The sequence below is a fragment of the Phascolarctos cinereus genome, unplaced genomic scaffold, assembly GCF_003287225.1.
Source record: "Phascolarctos cinereus isolate Bilbo 61053 unplaced genomic scaffold, phaCin_HiC Scaffold_726;HRSCAF=1367, whole genome shotgun sequence".
In the NCBI taxonomy this organism is placed as follows: domain Eukaryota; kingdom Metazoa; phylum Chordata; class Mammalia; order Diprotodontia; family Phascolarctidae; genus Phascolarctos; species Phascolarctos cinereus.
In genome coordinates, this window is record NW_027556098.1 from 29,321,293 (window position 1) to 29,337,258 (window position 15,966).

At 37.8% G+C, this 15,966-nt stretch overlaps 1 protein-coding gene across 1 annotated transcript in view; it reads left to right on the plus strand.

Annotated features, from left to right (window-relative positions):
- Nucleotides 1-15,966, plus strand: part of OCA2 (OCA2 melanosomal transmembrane protein) — a 542,641-nt gene that overhangs the window by 222,718 nt on the left and 303,957 nt on the right. The window contains exons 15-17 of the mRNA XM_020992730.2: nucleotides 461-608; nucleotides 8,896-8,953; nucleotides 14,131-14,239. Coding sequence (XP_020848389.1) covers nucleotides 461-608; nucleotides 8,896-8,953; nucleotides 14,131-14,239 — 315 coding nt within the window. The remainder of the gene's footprint in view (nucleotides 1-460; nucleotides 609-8,895; nucleotides 8,954-14,130; nucleotides 14,240-15,966) is intronic.

The following is a 15,966-nucleotide window of genomic DNA, read 5'->3' on the forward strand; positions in this document are numbered from 1 at the left end:
GATCCCATGGAATGTCTCAAACAAGAAAGTTAAAGACCTTGGTTAAAAGCAGGTCTTTATGAGTATGGTTCAGAGAAACATTACAAGTAGATACAAACAAACAAAACAAACTCCAAGACTTTGCCATTTATTGAGTCTATCAAAGTGCAATTTGACACTTAGCTGTATATTTTCAATTGCATTACTTCATTAAGAAGGCTATTAAAAAAAACTTTTTATTGTTTGCTATAGGGAAAACAGTAAAATGAGAAATATAGATTTTCAGGAAGAGCTGATTTTCACTTTGTTTTCTTTCATTTATTTTGTATTTCATTTGGTTTGTATGATTGGTCTGTTATTAGGCAGGTGGCTTTTTAAGTCGAGATGCTGTTTAAGTGTTTGTATTTTGCAGACTATGCTTTGCCAGGTGACCTGTTTTTAATGTGTGTCTCAGTATTACTGTGCTTCCATCTTTTGTTAGAACTGAAACATGAAATCCATGTTTGGAAGCTGACAGCACAACGCATTAATCCTGCCAGTCGGGAAGAGACAGCAGTGAAATGCCTCCTCATGCAGAAGGTTTTAACGTTGGAGTTTTTGCTCAAGAAGAAGCTCAAAACATTCCAAAGGTAAAGTAGGCCAGTCATGGTCACAGGATTCTTTAATCTTTGTAATTATTTCTTCTCCTGATGTTAAGGCCAACTGAGCCCCATTGGAATTATGTCATTAGGTGGCTATCAGAGTTTCTATTGAGATGTGACCTTAGTCTGTATACTGAATGCTGAGACATTTTAAAGAGCAAAACCAAAACCAAACCCTCTCTTGTTATTGTTTTTTAATGTAAAGAATCCCAACACCAAACCATAGAATATGAGTAAGAAGGTTTAGAGAACATCTAACTTCTACCATATAACACCTTGTTTGCTTCTGTATTATGTACGTGTAGCCTGAGTCCCTCTCAATTATAGACTCTAGAAAGTTACCTCATATTTAGGGAACATTTTGGGTTAGCATGAATTCCAATTCATGATTCACAAGTTCCCTCTGACTTTTTTTTTTATCAAACTAATTAGATAACGCATTTTTTTTTCAAGCAAAAGACATTTGTGTACACAGTGCAACAAAATAAATGAAAAAAAAAAACCCGTTTCCCCACATACATACAGCATATCTTGATGTGTTCTGTCACAGATTCTTCTACCACTGGCTAGACAAACCACTTGGGGGGAACTTATTTGAGAGAGGTCACATACATATGGGACACACCTGATCTAGGAAGGGGACACGTAGAAATGTGGAGAGGGCACACATGTAGAAATCATATATAGCTAGGTTAATTCATTCCTGGGCCCTAGTATTCTTTGATATTGCTGCACCTTCACAGAATAACTCATTTGCTGCTCTGAGGAGGACATTAAGTTTTTGGTTGCTAGTTCAGAAAATAGATTTGATGGGCTATTTTCCCTGGGCACTGCTCTCTACCCCTATAGCCTCGCAATCTGCCAGTATCTATTAGGCTGGGCTGCTCTCTGCTGCCATCTTTTGGTCCTCTCCTGAGTTGCAGTTGCAATACAGAGAGGTCTTAGCTTTTTTAGTCATCGTTCTAGATGGGATTTTAGCTTCTTTGGTACATAAGACACACAGCTGTACCTAGCCAACCAGCAAAAGCCAGGAGCAGCCCCCAGGCTTAGTTTAAGTCTGTCATTTGAACGCCTTTATTTTTGCCTTAGGATTTTTTTGCTCCCTGAACTTAGTCTGCCCTTTGGGTTATGGAAAGAAAATTCTTTTGAATTATCTTCATGTTCCAGGTCACTCCAAAGGTCCATGCATGCAAATCACCCCAGAAGTGTCACATAAGAAGACAGGAGAGGGTGTGTGTGTGTGTGTGTGTGTGTGTGTATACGTATGCGTGTACACGCATGCATATCTGTGTGACAGAGAGAGAAAGAGAGAGAGAAGAGAGGTGAAGGAGGGAGAAGAGAGGGTAGGGAGGGAAAAAGTTTTAAGAGTTTGAATTGAGTTTTTGATGAAGTTTTGAAAGAAGTTTTTTCGAAACTTAGTCCTTTTTTTTTTTTTAACTTCCCCATTATTGTCTAGGGCACTACCATCTTTCTAGTCAACTATGTTTGAACCTCAGAGTCATCCTTGGCTCTTCCACATCCTGATCTTACATATCTAATTAGTTGCCAAGACCTGTAGATTCACTTACCACAACATCTCTCACATCTGTTTCCTTCTCTCTGCTCACACAGACACTAATGAGTAATTTAAGTTCTCATCACTTCTTACCTGAATTGTTGCAATAGTCTCCTAATTGGTATCCTTGCCTCCATTCTTTCCCCTTTCAAGTCTATCCTGTATACAGCTGCCTCTAGGATCAAACATAAATTCCTTGATTTATCGTTTAAAGGCCCTCACAGTCTGGTCCCATATTATCTTTCCTGCCTGTCTTAACATAGACTTGTGGAGGTTTGGAATACCAAAGTCCGGTTAGGGGAAAGGTGACAATTTTCCAATTATGTCCCAGATTCAAAGGGGTTGGGATATGACTCCTGGTCACAGTTCTGGTGTTGGGAGGAGGGAGTACCTGTGAACAAGGCATGTTTCCCAGTTTTTAGCCCTTACTCTTTAGATTCCCTCAGTAAAAAAGAAAATTGGGAAATATCTGCAGCTACTGAATCTCTTGTTGCAGCTTTGGGAGGCTGGTTCATACTTCTTAGAAGAGAGTTAGTATGGCTAGGAGGTACAGTACCTCCAGGTAAAACCAAAACTTAGTGAGAGGCTGGAACAGAGAGAGAGAAAGTTCACCAAGTGGTATCTGGAGAACAGAGTTGTGGGGAGGGAGAAGGGAGAAGTGTGTGGGCAAGAAGAGTCAGAGAGAATGGACACAGAATGGATCCCAGTATGCTCAGGTTCTGGATAGGGCCTGGAGGTGCTCAACATCGGTGAAGTGGGGGAGGTTTTTGTAGGGTTTATATCTGGGTCAGGAAGGGTTAGGAGTTGGGGGCAGAAGCCAAAAGAGCTCAGACCTGAAGTGTGGCTCTGTGGTAAGGACTGATGGTGATTCATGAACCTAGACTGCAGGGGAAGGTTTCCTGGTAGTTGATATTCAAACTTCCCACTATTATAACAGAGAGCAAGGGTTTTTGGGCCCTTATTGCTGGTCTTAATTGCTACACTGACACATTTTTTTTAAAAGTTTCTTGAGGTGTCTTCATTTAGTGAGTAGGAGGGGCTACCATTTACTTCCCTCTGCAGTACGTGCTCTAGCCAAACTGGGCCACTGCCTCCCTGTTGAGTCCCTAAGTGACAGAGACTGCAAAACAATGAGTTTACATACATAAAGTGCTTTGCAAACCTTAAAGAGTTGTATAAAATCTAGTTATTATTATTATTACTAACACTTGTCAACTAACAGCTTAAAATCAGTATCTTCTAGCTGATCAGCTGGAATCACTTTAATATCTTGATAATAATAATTATCTTAATTATCATTACATATCTAGACTTTTATGTTATATTATTATATTATATTATAATAATATGATTAATAATTAATATCTTGATAATGAAAGTAATATATCAAATAATAATAATTATCATTTTAATAAGCACTCCACGCTCTTCCACAGTCTTTGGAAGGATAATAAAATCATCCAGGCACACTAATACCTCCAGGTCATTTTCATATCTCCAATCACCTTCTCCAAATAGTAGGTGACCTTGAGATTCCTTGGAACATGTATGTTCAAAACTTGTAGAGTCCTGCTGGTCTCTGGGAGGGGAAGGACTCAGTCACTTAGTACAGTCAGTACCTGTTTGAAGCTGGGATTCTTCTTGACTCCAATGGCTACAAAAGTGTCCCCAGTTGCCCTGCTTGCCCTGTATGTACACACGACCTTGGCTGGATTGGAGCTAGCTAATTCTGATACCCTCACCAAAAGTACATTTGCATTGCTCAAGCCTGCTAACTTCTTTTGAAGAGTCTTAAGTTTCTTGGTCAGGGCAATAGCTAAGGGACAGAGGGAGAGAGACTATCCCCACTGCTGTCTGTCTCTCTCATTTTTACCTTGAAAATGTCCAGTGACATTTGTGTATCTTATGCTGGCTCCTGGGAAGTAATCTTCAGATATTGTTTCTCCTAAGCCTTTTCAGAGATATATCATGCAAACGGTGGAGCAGATGAGCCCATTAAGTCTCCAGACACAAGTCTGTGCCATATTTATATTATAGCTATTTGTTTTCATGTCTTCCCTTCTTCCCTTCACCTTTTTTCTTTTTTCTTCCCTTTCCTTTTTATCCATCTCCCCCAGCAAATGTCTGGCATTGCACGGGTTATTTTTGAAGTTCTTATATTGGTATGATCAAAGATCTGTAATTTCATTAATATGAAATCCCTTCACTGCTCCCTTCACTGAGGCATGGTTTAGTAGCCAAAGAAAGCTACCAAAAGGTGAACTTAGCTAGCCTGACTTGTGGATAACATATATAGCCTTTTACCAGGCCCATAGTTTTCCTGCTTGGTAGGAACTGTCAAAGGGTCTACTATATTGTCATAGCCTTCAAGAACTCAAGAAGAAAGCCATATCATTAGAACAGTTCTTCAATGAAATGTAGGGAGTATTTTCCCCCCTGAGAATTCTTTAAATACTATAAGGATGTTGTAAACTGGGGTCAGAATTCATTAACTTATCTATATTACAGAAGCCTCTTAAATTTTAAGCTCAAGTAGTTTAATAAAAAGAAAAGAGTTGAGTCAAAAGAATGCATATACTATGCTAAATTCTTCTCCTGGTACTAGCTTATTGAATCCAAGTTGAGAAGTAGCAGTTAACTTTAAATAGTTCTGTTGACTGGAATAACTCCCACTTGTCTTGGTTTGGAAACAACAGAAGGAAGAAGCATTCTAGAGAATATGAACTTAATCCTGGGCCTTGGACATAAGGTGGAACAGAAAATTCACCCAGGACAATGCAAATGGATTTTTTGTGTGGGTATTGTTAGTCTCAGAGCAATGAAGAATTATTTTACATGCAGAAATTGTAGAAAGCATACCTTCTAGGTTAGTCTGTAACCAGGACAACCAAACTAGAAATAAAAGTGTTATGCAGATCTCAGGCACAAAATATGAAATGTGGAAATTGCAGAAGACTCATTGAAGGAGTCTCTCATTTTAACCATCTTCTGGGCTTCAAGTTTGGGAGATAAAGGCCTGAATCTTACACACTGAAATTTATGGTAACTATAAAGTACAATCTTGTAGATAAAAGGTTACAAATCTTAAAGTAGATCTAAGGACAAAGTACCATTTCTTTTTATAGTCAGGTCAGGAAAGACCTTTCTAATTTTACTTCGGGTAGATAGCTCGAGTTACAGGTAGGACAGTAAACTTCATGCAGTACAGTCAGATGTTAACAACCTAAATCTTTCACAATTGGAATACAAAACAATCCCCAAATCCTTTCAAACATAAAATGGAGGAAATTCCATCTTGAATATCTGTACTTAGATTCCCTTTATGTTTACTATTTGGCTTTGTCTCACATAATCTTTTATAACAAACATGCAGTTTACCTCAGCCTTGCAAAATAGACTAAAAATAACCATATATGTAAAAGAAAATCTGAATGAACCAGTGAATTTGCATGAGTTCTTCCTATAAGGAATATGAAATCACAAATTTTTGAAGCTGGAAGGGACCTTAGAGATCATTTAGTCCAGTCCCTCATTTTACAGATAAGGAAACAAAGGAGGAAAAGGGGGAGTCATCTAAAGTGATGAACTTGGATGAATAGGAAATTCACCAACCAATTTAAATTTTAAAAGATATGTATAGAAGATGGAAGCAAGGTCAGGTAAGAGAAGATGAATACAGAAGTATGTAATGATCATATTTAAATAGTAGCTGGAGTCCTAAAGCTCAGATAAGCTGGTACTGGTGAGGAAAGATAAAGAAAATATTAAAAAAAATTTTTTTGAAGTTATATTGAGTAATAGGAAAGTCTTAAAAATAGCAAGACCCTGCTCAGGGTAGATGAGACAATGATAACTAAAAGCAGTGTTTCTCAATTCCTACTGATTTTTTCTGCCAAGAACAATGATCCTTGGATCGTAAAACACAGAACAAAATTGGATAATGAGGTCAAGGGTATTAAGAAAGAACCTAGTTGTACTAATGAGCTCATCACCTGGTCAGATTGTACTGAAGGAATTGGTAGACATGAATGCTTAAACAACTGTTAGTGATCTTTTAAAATTATAGAGAATAGGAGAGGTCCTGTAAGATTGGAGAATGACTACTATTCTGATTTTCAAAACAGAAGAGAATAGATTATGCCAACTATAGATCAGTGAGCTTACCTTCAATTCCTGGAAAAATTTTGGACCCTATTAGAATGGTTAATGAACATCTAGCAGAAGAAGTGACAATCAAAAAAGACTCAGCATGATTTCATCAAGAACAGGTCATATTCTAATATGATTTCCTCTTTTTTTTAATACATTACTCAACAGATAAATCAGGGAATGCTGAGGATATAGCTTATCTAGATTTTAGCAAAATATTTGACCTGGTATCTCATGCTATTCTTGTGGAAAAGATGGAGAGATAAGGCTAAACAATGACATAATTAGAGGTATTTGTAATTGGTTGAATGTCTAGACCTGAAAAGTAGTAACTGATAGCTTGTGACCAACTTGTTAAAAAGTCACCAGGGAAGCATTTCTGAGATCTTTTAATCCTCTGCTATTTAACAATTTTTATCAATGATTGGGAAAAATGCATAGATTGTATGCTTATCAAAGCTGACATATATATATATATATATATATATATATATATATATACACACACACACACACACATACATATATATATAAAACAGGATATATATGTATATATAGGATATATATGTGTATACACACACACACACACACACACACATATGAAACACAATATAATAGGATTTATAGGATTTAGGATTTCAAAAGAGCTGGACTGGCTAGGACAGAGGTGTCAAGCATGCTGCCAGTGATACTGCCCAAACCAGATTGAAATGTAATTGGGGAATGTTTTAATAAAATAAATAAAAGTATGATAAAACATTGATAACACTACATTTTTAAACTGCATCATATAAAGCCCGTAGGAATCCTTAGGTATGGATTAGTGGCTTTTGTTTCTATTTGAGTTTGACTCCGTCAGGCTAGAACACTGGGCACAAGACTGAAGAAAATGAAATGTAATAGGGATAAGTATACAATTTTATGCTTGGCTTAAAAAGAAGTACAATATGGGATGCTATGGCCCAAAAGTGGTTCATTTGAAAAAGATCAGGGGTATTTAGTGAATTTCATGGGAAGTATGAGTCAACTGTTTGATATGGCAATTAAGAAAGTCAATGTGATCTTGGGCAGCCTGGAGAGAAGCAAAAGGAGATGATTGTCCTTCTGTAGTCTGCCCTGATTAGGCTATATCTAGAGTGTTGTGTTTAGTCTAGGTTCTAGTTCTAGTTCTGTTGGGTTTAGTTCTAGGTATCGATTTTTAAGAATGATGTTGATAAGTTGGACACATTCCAGAGGAGAAAACAAGGGTAGTAGAGAATCTTAGGCCATACAAAGTGGTTGAAGGAATTGGTGATATTTATCCTGAAGAAGAAAAGATTAGGGGTGACCTGATATCTATCTTTAAATGTTTTAAGGGCTGTTGTATAGAACAGGCATTATACTTATTTCTCTTAATGTTAAAATATAAAACTAGAAAAACGTATGGTGCTTACTCACAAATAGACAAATTTGGTCTTGATATAAGGAAAATCTTCTTGCCCCAAGATCATAATTGGAGCTATCCAAAAATAGAATGGACTATTTTTGGAAGCGTTATGTTCTACCTTTTTGGAGATGTTGGAGTGGATAACCAGCCATGTTGTAGGGGAAATTCTTTTTCAGATGTGGATTAGATTTGACTAGTGATGTGCATTTCAGTAAAAAAATAATAGTAGACATTTATATAGTACTTAATGTGTGATAGGCATTTTGCACTAAGCCCTTTAAAAATATTATCTCATTTAATGCTCACAATGACCCTGGGAGTTAGGTGCTATTAATATCCCCATTTTACAGTTGAGGAAACTGAGGTAAATAGAGGCTAAGTGTGTTTGCCAGTATCACACAACTAGTAAGTTTCAGGTCTTCCTGACTCCAGGCCCAGCTCGCGATATATCCATTGTGGTACCTAGCTGCTCTGAATACTGGGGACTTATATAAAGTCATAGTGACAAATTCAATTCAACTCAGCAAATACTGATTAGGCATCTACTCTGTTCAGAGCACTTAGATAGGCCTTATAGCTGTTAATGACAGAAGCAAATGGATAATGAATTTCTTCACCATCCAAGGCAAAACCCATATTTTCAATATGCTTTGGACTTGATAGCATTGATTAACTTTCTACCTAAAATGGGAAATACCAAGCAACCTCTCTTTTAGTTACTTTTAACTCCTGCACGTAGATATCACTTTGATGCTACCATTGAAGACACTTGATGCAGGATGCATTAATACAAAAATCCATTATTGCTAACAGCAAAGTTCTTTGAGCATTAAGATGAGAGTTCTACTTTAGTGATAGTCTAGCTGAGATTTGAAAATTCCATTATAAAATGAAAGTTAAATAATGTTGAGAGTGAATGACTAGTAGAATTGCACATCCAATGTTTTTGCTTGAAAATGACATGAAATTAAATTTCAGAGGAAGAAAGAGTCAGGTTAACTAGCTGGGAGGCAAGATTTTGAAAGTGACTAGGAATTAGCCAACTCTATAGGAGAGGGTCCTAAAAATTCTGTTGTTTGAGGGAGATTTTACTTGACTCTTTAGCATTATCAGGAAACATAAAAAAGTGTTACCTTCTCTTTTAGACAAATTTCCCAAGAAGACCAAAACTGGGAGACAAATATCCAGGAGCTACAAAAAAAGGTAAATCACAATGAGAATATATCTTACTTTTAAAGAATTCTTCAAGCACACCCAAATGGATATTCATTCCCTAACATATCCACAGAGTGGAATAAAATATTTAGTATTATGTTGCTTTTTGGCAGGGCAGGGCAAAAGGAGGCCAGGATAGTTGTCTGTGTCTTCCATGTTGGATAGCATATTAGTGTTCAATATTGATAGGAGGTATATGACAGTCACACTGGAGTCCAAGCCAGTAGGACCAACTTTTAGATGAAGTTGTTTTATAATGAAGGACTTTGGGGACATGAATAATTATTTTATTTTTGGGTACATGAATAATTATTTTAAATAAATCAGTTTTATGAATGTAAACCAGTCACAAGAAGAGGCCTAAAGAGCCTAGAAACTTCCTTAGACAATGAATACCTGATCTTTATGCCAAGTAGAGGGACATGGCAGCCAAGGGCAACACGGCTTTAGAATAGAAACTCATTTATAAAACATTATAAAACATTGCTGAAGAAGATGTCAATAATTGTATCCATCATCCAATGTGATTTTAGTATTTGTAAAGGAAGAAAAGTATCTTTATGAAATAATACTCCTAAGGTAGCCTGATAAAGAGAAACCAAATATCTGTCTAAAGAAAAAAAAATAGTAATTTGGTCTTTTCACTCAGAAATGTGTTATACATTTGAAGGGAGTGGATTTTGTTTCATTTTTATGTAGCATATATTATGTATTATACCTGATAATTTTTAAAATGCTTGGGGACATGTTGAGTTCTAGTTAAAGTCATGAAGTAGCAAAAGTTTCTCTTTGATTGCCCTGATATCTATTTTACTTACTTTCCTCCACCCCACTCTGCCCTTTCATCCTCTATCAAAATCCTCCAACTGATCTTGTATCATAGAATCATAGATTAAGAGGCCAACAGGTCATCTAGTTTCAACATTTTCATTTTAGATATGAAAAAACTGAAAACCATGGAGATTAAGTGAGCTGAATAGGTCATACATGTAATAAGTGACTAAGCCAGGATTTGAACCAAGTTCTCAGATTCTTCAATTTAGCACTCTTTATAGTTTAGTATGAATTTAACACCTTTTCCCTCTTCCAGGAGTATTTGTATTCTAAATATTATCTCAAATCACACATTAAAAAGCTCTGTCCCTAGAGATAAGCATTTTGAGCATCAGGGCAGCCAATAGCAAAGATTTTCTTTGGCCCAGGTGTTTTCTTGCTGTCTGTGGTATCACATAATGAAGGCTGCTGCCTCCTCTATTCATTACTAGGTAGGTTTCTTTTACCCCTTCCCCTACATGCCCATTTCTAGTAGGCTCAGGGTAACAGAGCCACAGATAGGGCACCATTCTCTGCTACAAATCTTAAAGGCCCCTTTTGGACTGCTGCTTTTCAGGCTCAAGTCACAGGCTAGAGAATTGCCCACGTGTTCCTTGCTTCTTTCACATATGCATCAGATGGATATAGCTTCTCTGTGAACCTTTGTGTTTCTATTGGGGAGGTAAACAGCAATCTCAAATCTCTGTCTGGCTAGAGGGATGGAAAAATTGTTTTTTCATTTCTGGGATGACTTTATTTAATAGAAGACAAATAGTGTTGCTCTTTGGTGCCATCGCTGTGGGAATGCCACTGTCACGAATTAAACAATGTCGATGTGAAAATTTAGTAGGTGGATATCCCAGAAACCCTCTGGTTTCTTTGCTCACCCAGACTCCTCTTTGTTCAGTGGAAGAGTCCCTCCTAATCTCTTTCCAGAACCCTATGGTCTTTGAAGATTGACAGATGACAAATGTCTCTAACAAGTGGTTGGTAAATAACTTACATTGCTTTACTCTGCAGTGGGAGAGCATTCCCACCCTCCTGTGGCTACAAGGGGAATAGGAAGGTTTGCTTCTCTTGCTAACTGTGAAGTCATGGTATTATATTCTATGAAGCAGGCAGAATATTGAACTGAAAATACACAGCCACTCAGACATTTGTGAAAAATCTTTAGATTCCCCAGTCAGATTAATGGTACTTGTCTATTTAAGGATAGCTTTCATATTGCAAGGAAACCAGAGTATTGTTCTCTTATACTGTTGTGCTGGGGGACAAGGATGAGATTTTACTTCAAAGGCCTTCTGTACTACATAGTGAAAGATGTACTTCTCTTATATCTTTTCAGACATTTTAGGAAAGCTTCCTATATTTCTAAATAACTGTATGCCTTCTCAACATGTTCTTGAAATTACACTTAATTTGAAACTTTTCCTTTTAACAAATTTTATCCACTTTTCTTTCTAATTAAGATTTTTCCCTCTTCCGCCACCTAACTCTGAATTTTTTCTTAGAGTAAAGTAAGTTGTGGTATTGATTCAGATCAGGTGGAACTTGAGAACAAATTGCCTGTTTGGGATATACTTTAAAAAGTGATTAAAATGTTCATATTTTTTGACTTAGAGATCCTACTGCTAGGTGTAGGTGCCAAGAAGATTCAAAATTTTCATAGCAACACTTTTGATGGGAGCAGAGAATTGGAAGCAAAACAAGTTCCCATTTATTAGGAAATGCCTAAATAAATAGTTAAATTTTCCTAATGATGCCATAAGAAATGACAAATAGGAAGAATTCTAGAAGCATGAGGGGAAGACATACATACTGACACAAAACAAAGGAAGCAGAAACAGGAAAAATATATGTGTGTGTCTGTGTGTGCCTGTGTATACACATACACACAATGACTATGTAGAGAGGGCTGTCACCCACATGTAGCATAAAGGTGTCATTGTGTGGCTCAAAGGAAGACAGAATAGACATCTGTAGCCTCTTTCCCCCTCACTTTTCTCCAAGGGAGATTTAAATTCCTGTTAGGAGGGGAAGCAGATGTTTGGGACCAGAAACTTGGTCATTCTGCTGTTCTCAGAGATAGGGGGTACTAGGCTTGAAATTATATCTACCTGATCCTTTAAATATTATTAGGCTAGAGGAATATATTTTCAGATCGCTTCTGATCACTCTTCATTACCGAGGAAAGAAGGACCCCCAATCTCCAGATCCTAAGCTTTCCCACCAAATATTAATTCCACAATGAACACAATATAGCAGGTAGCAGAGAAACCCATTTATCCAAGTTCATAGCAAGTAGAAATCAGAGAAAGCATACATAGGAGAATATATACAAATTAATGCAGAATGAAGGAGCTCTTCCATTAGGAGAGAGGTAACTCAGCTGAACAAGAGAGTCCTAGATCTCCCCCTCAGGGCAAGTTCCTTGAAGTCTCTAGCTACCTCCTCTCATGTCAGTTTCTTCCCAGAGTCTTTTCCTTCAGTAACCTGAAGTGGGGTTGGCCTCTTCCACCTTCCCTCCCAAAGTTGGAAGCCCAAAGTGCCAGAAGCAACTACAGAGCCTGAAAAAACTCCAAGGCACTTGATGAGATTTGAAACAGGTCCAAAGACTTGAAGAACTTAGAGCTCTCTTCTCTCCTACTGACCCCAATTCTGTTCCACCCTTCACCAAGCATGAGGCATTAATTTCTTTTTTTTTCTTTTCTCTTTTTTTAATTTAATTTTTTAAAAATTTTTTCCATATGCTTTTGAGTTGAAAAATTTTCTCCCTTTTCCTCCCCCCCCACCCTCCCCAAGATGAAACACAATCTGATATAGGCTTTACATTTACATACCCATTAAACATATTTTCACATTAGTGAAGTTGTAAGTAAAAATTAAAACCAATACGAGGAACCATCAGGAAGATGAAACAAAACTCAACAGAAGGTAAAAATAAGTGATAGTGATTCGACTTCCATGGTTCTTTCTTTGGATGTGGACAGCATTATCCATCCCGAGGCCTCTGGGAATGTCTTAGATCCTCATAATGGTGAGAAAGGTTCAGTTTCACAATCTTAGACATTGCATAACATGGCTGTTATTGTGTACAAAGTCCTCTTGGTTCTGCTCACTTCACTCAGCATCAGACCATAGAAGTCTTTCCAGGTTTTTCTGAAGTCAGCCTGTTCATCATTTCTTATAGCACAATAGTATTCCATTACATTCATATACCACAACTTGCTCAGCCATTCCCCAATGGATGGGCATCCTCTCAATTTCCAATTCTTTGCCACCACAAAAAGAGCTGCTATGTATATTTTTGTACATGTGGGTCCTTTTCCCATTTGTTTGATCTCTTTGGGATGAGGCAATAATTTCTAATGAGAAATGAGAGTTCCATACCAATGGGCTTTAGGACTTGGGTTACAAATACACCAATGTAAACACACACACAAAAAAAACAACAAAAAATGAAATGCATTGTGTGAAATTAGAATTGCTGGGACTCATGGGGCACCCCAAAATGTTGGGGTACACCAGAATAACGAGGAATTGAGGTGTCTTGAATGAATTTGCTCAGGCCATCTCCAAGTTAAAGAAAAGATGTTTATTAGGGTGATGCACTCAGCGGGCTCTGCTCCCTATGGGAGATGGAGCACCAGCCAGGTTAGGTGTCTGGTCTATATTCAGTTTGATGGGATGGGAGAAGGGGAGCAGGAGAAGGAGAGGAGGGGAAAAAGCATGGCTCTAGAATGCCTGCAATGTCAGGTAATCCCAAGTGTCTTTGTAAATGCGTTCAGCTAAGAAAGGGGAACAGGAAAGGGAAGGGGACAGGTGTTCTGGAATGTCAGGTAGTTGGGGAGTGCTTTGGGAAAGCATACAGATAAGGGGTACAGATAAGTCTGAGGTGGAGGTATCATTGCATAGTCTTCTTCATCACTTTTCTGGCTGGTCACATCCTGCATTTTATCTCATGTCTCACATCCTTCATCCTGCTTGCTCCATCTGCCTCAAACACTGCTTTGTACCTCATCATAATGACTAAACCTGGCCCTAGAGAATGGTGGAGAAAATGCAGCTCTTTTTCTTTCAATGCAGTGTTAGTGGAGTATAGGTGTGGGGTATTACAAAACACTGTGCTCAGACACAGTCCCTGTATTGGCTAATTTTGCTGAGCTGCTTCTTCCTCCCCTCCCCCTTTGTATACCTTCTCTACAAGGGATGGCTCAGTTGATAGGGTAATAAGGAGGGATATGTTCTGAAATGAAAGGTATCGATAAAAATAAGATATACTTTAAAAAATGAATACATTGCTGAATTCAGTAGAATGTGCTGGGTAATACTTACGTTTTTCCTTTCCACAGCATAAGATAGCAGACAAAATTCTCCTCATCAAATGCCTGACTGTGCTGGGATTTGTTATCTTCATGTTCTTTCTCAATTCATTTGTACCAGGCATTCACCTAGATCTGGGTGAGTGGTATGATTTTTTTTTTGCTTATTATTATTGATGTTGAATCTGATATTATAAAGAAGAGATGGCAAATTTCACACTGTTGTTGTGGTTGAGTCATGTTTGACTATTTGTAATCCTATGGACCATACCATGCCAATATAGTCCACAGAATTTTCTTTTCAAAGATACTGTGGCAGTTGCCATTTCCTTCTCTAGTGGATTTAAGGGAAACAGTGGTTAATTGATTTACCCAGAGTCATACAGCTAGTGTTTGAACTTAGGTCTTCCTGACTCTTGGCCCAGTGATCTTTCCACTGAGCCACCTACTTGCCTCAAATTTTATACTATTTGTATTAAAAGATTCCTAGGTCTTGTACCATTTTCCACCAAACTCACTCAAGGCTTGGGTAGAGATGAGTTTTTGTGTGTGTGTGTGTGAAACTTTTTCATGGTAGGAGAGAAGTTTTAGCTGGAATGTTCCGACATGTTTCACAGGGTGAAAGTGGGGACAATTGTGTTATAAACAAGTCAAGGTTGGTGGCCAGCAATATGGATCTTGGAACAGTCAGATTGCAGAAATGTTGGGAAAAGGTGAGGTCAGAAGCCACAGTATTAATCAGAGAGATGTGTGAGTCCAAAGAAGATAGTGATGACTGTAAAGAAGGTTAGTTAAAAACCAAGAGAGATGAAGTCTGAGTGGGGGATGGGTGGGGGCTAGCTGGAGTAGGAGGTTCAGGAATCAGTTGTTTGGTATCATGAACTTTGCCATTTGTTACATTTTCTTATTGGAGTAGTTAAGGTCATAATGTATACACTTGTGCCTTGCTCTCAAATTTCTCCTGAAAGTCTTTTAGCTGGACAGCTCCTACTGCTGCCGTCTTCCTGATACATTCCTATAGCAACTGTGGAATCTATGCAGCAGTAGGTGGGCCATTCTTCTTGTCTGAGGGTGAGGATAAGGTAAAAGGATCATGAGGAGAAAAATAAATAGGTTACCTCTCTCAATAGTCAGGGAGACAGTGAATCTTTTTCTTTTTACTCCTTTTAAGGAAGAGGCATAGATGGAAGCTCTCGGAAGGGGAAAAGAGAAGAGATGATAGCAATGACTGCTCTGAATGTCACCCCAAATCAACCTTTGTGCTCTTTGGCATACTTACTATAGGTTTACTTTAGTCCCCCTATACACTCTTTAAAACTATGGAGAGTAGAGACTAGCAATCCTAGATTGTGATCTATTCTTTACAGAGAAAGAGAAATATTTTTAAAGAAATGAAAATTGGTCCACTGTATTTTTTTATTCTGAATTTAACAAATATCAGCTAAAATGGGTATTTCTACGTGCATAACATAAGATTATTCATGAAACATAAGTTTCCTATTACTTATAGCTTGCTTCTCTTTTAAATGTAATAAACTCAACATGTAACTTTCAAAGTTGTCTTTCTTGTCTGATTCTTTCTACCTTCCTTCCTTGCTGTAAGACAAGTAGCAACATAGGAGCCACTGGAGTTTTTTAGACTCCACCCTCTTCATTCTTGATCACTCTGGTCGGGGCAGCAAAAAGACAAGAAGACAGCTTCAGTGGGGTTTAATAATAATTTATTCTTACTATTCTATCTCAATGGATTCCTGATAATAGGAGCACCAACTTTTACAGGATCACCTAATCACCTTTCTCACAGAGTGGGCGAGAAGGGGGGGAGCAACAATCCCTACATCTCCATGGGGGCCAATCAAGATAGGC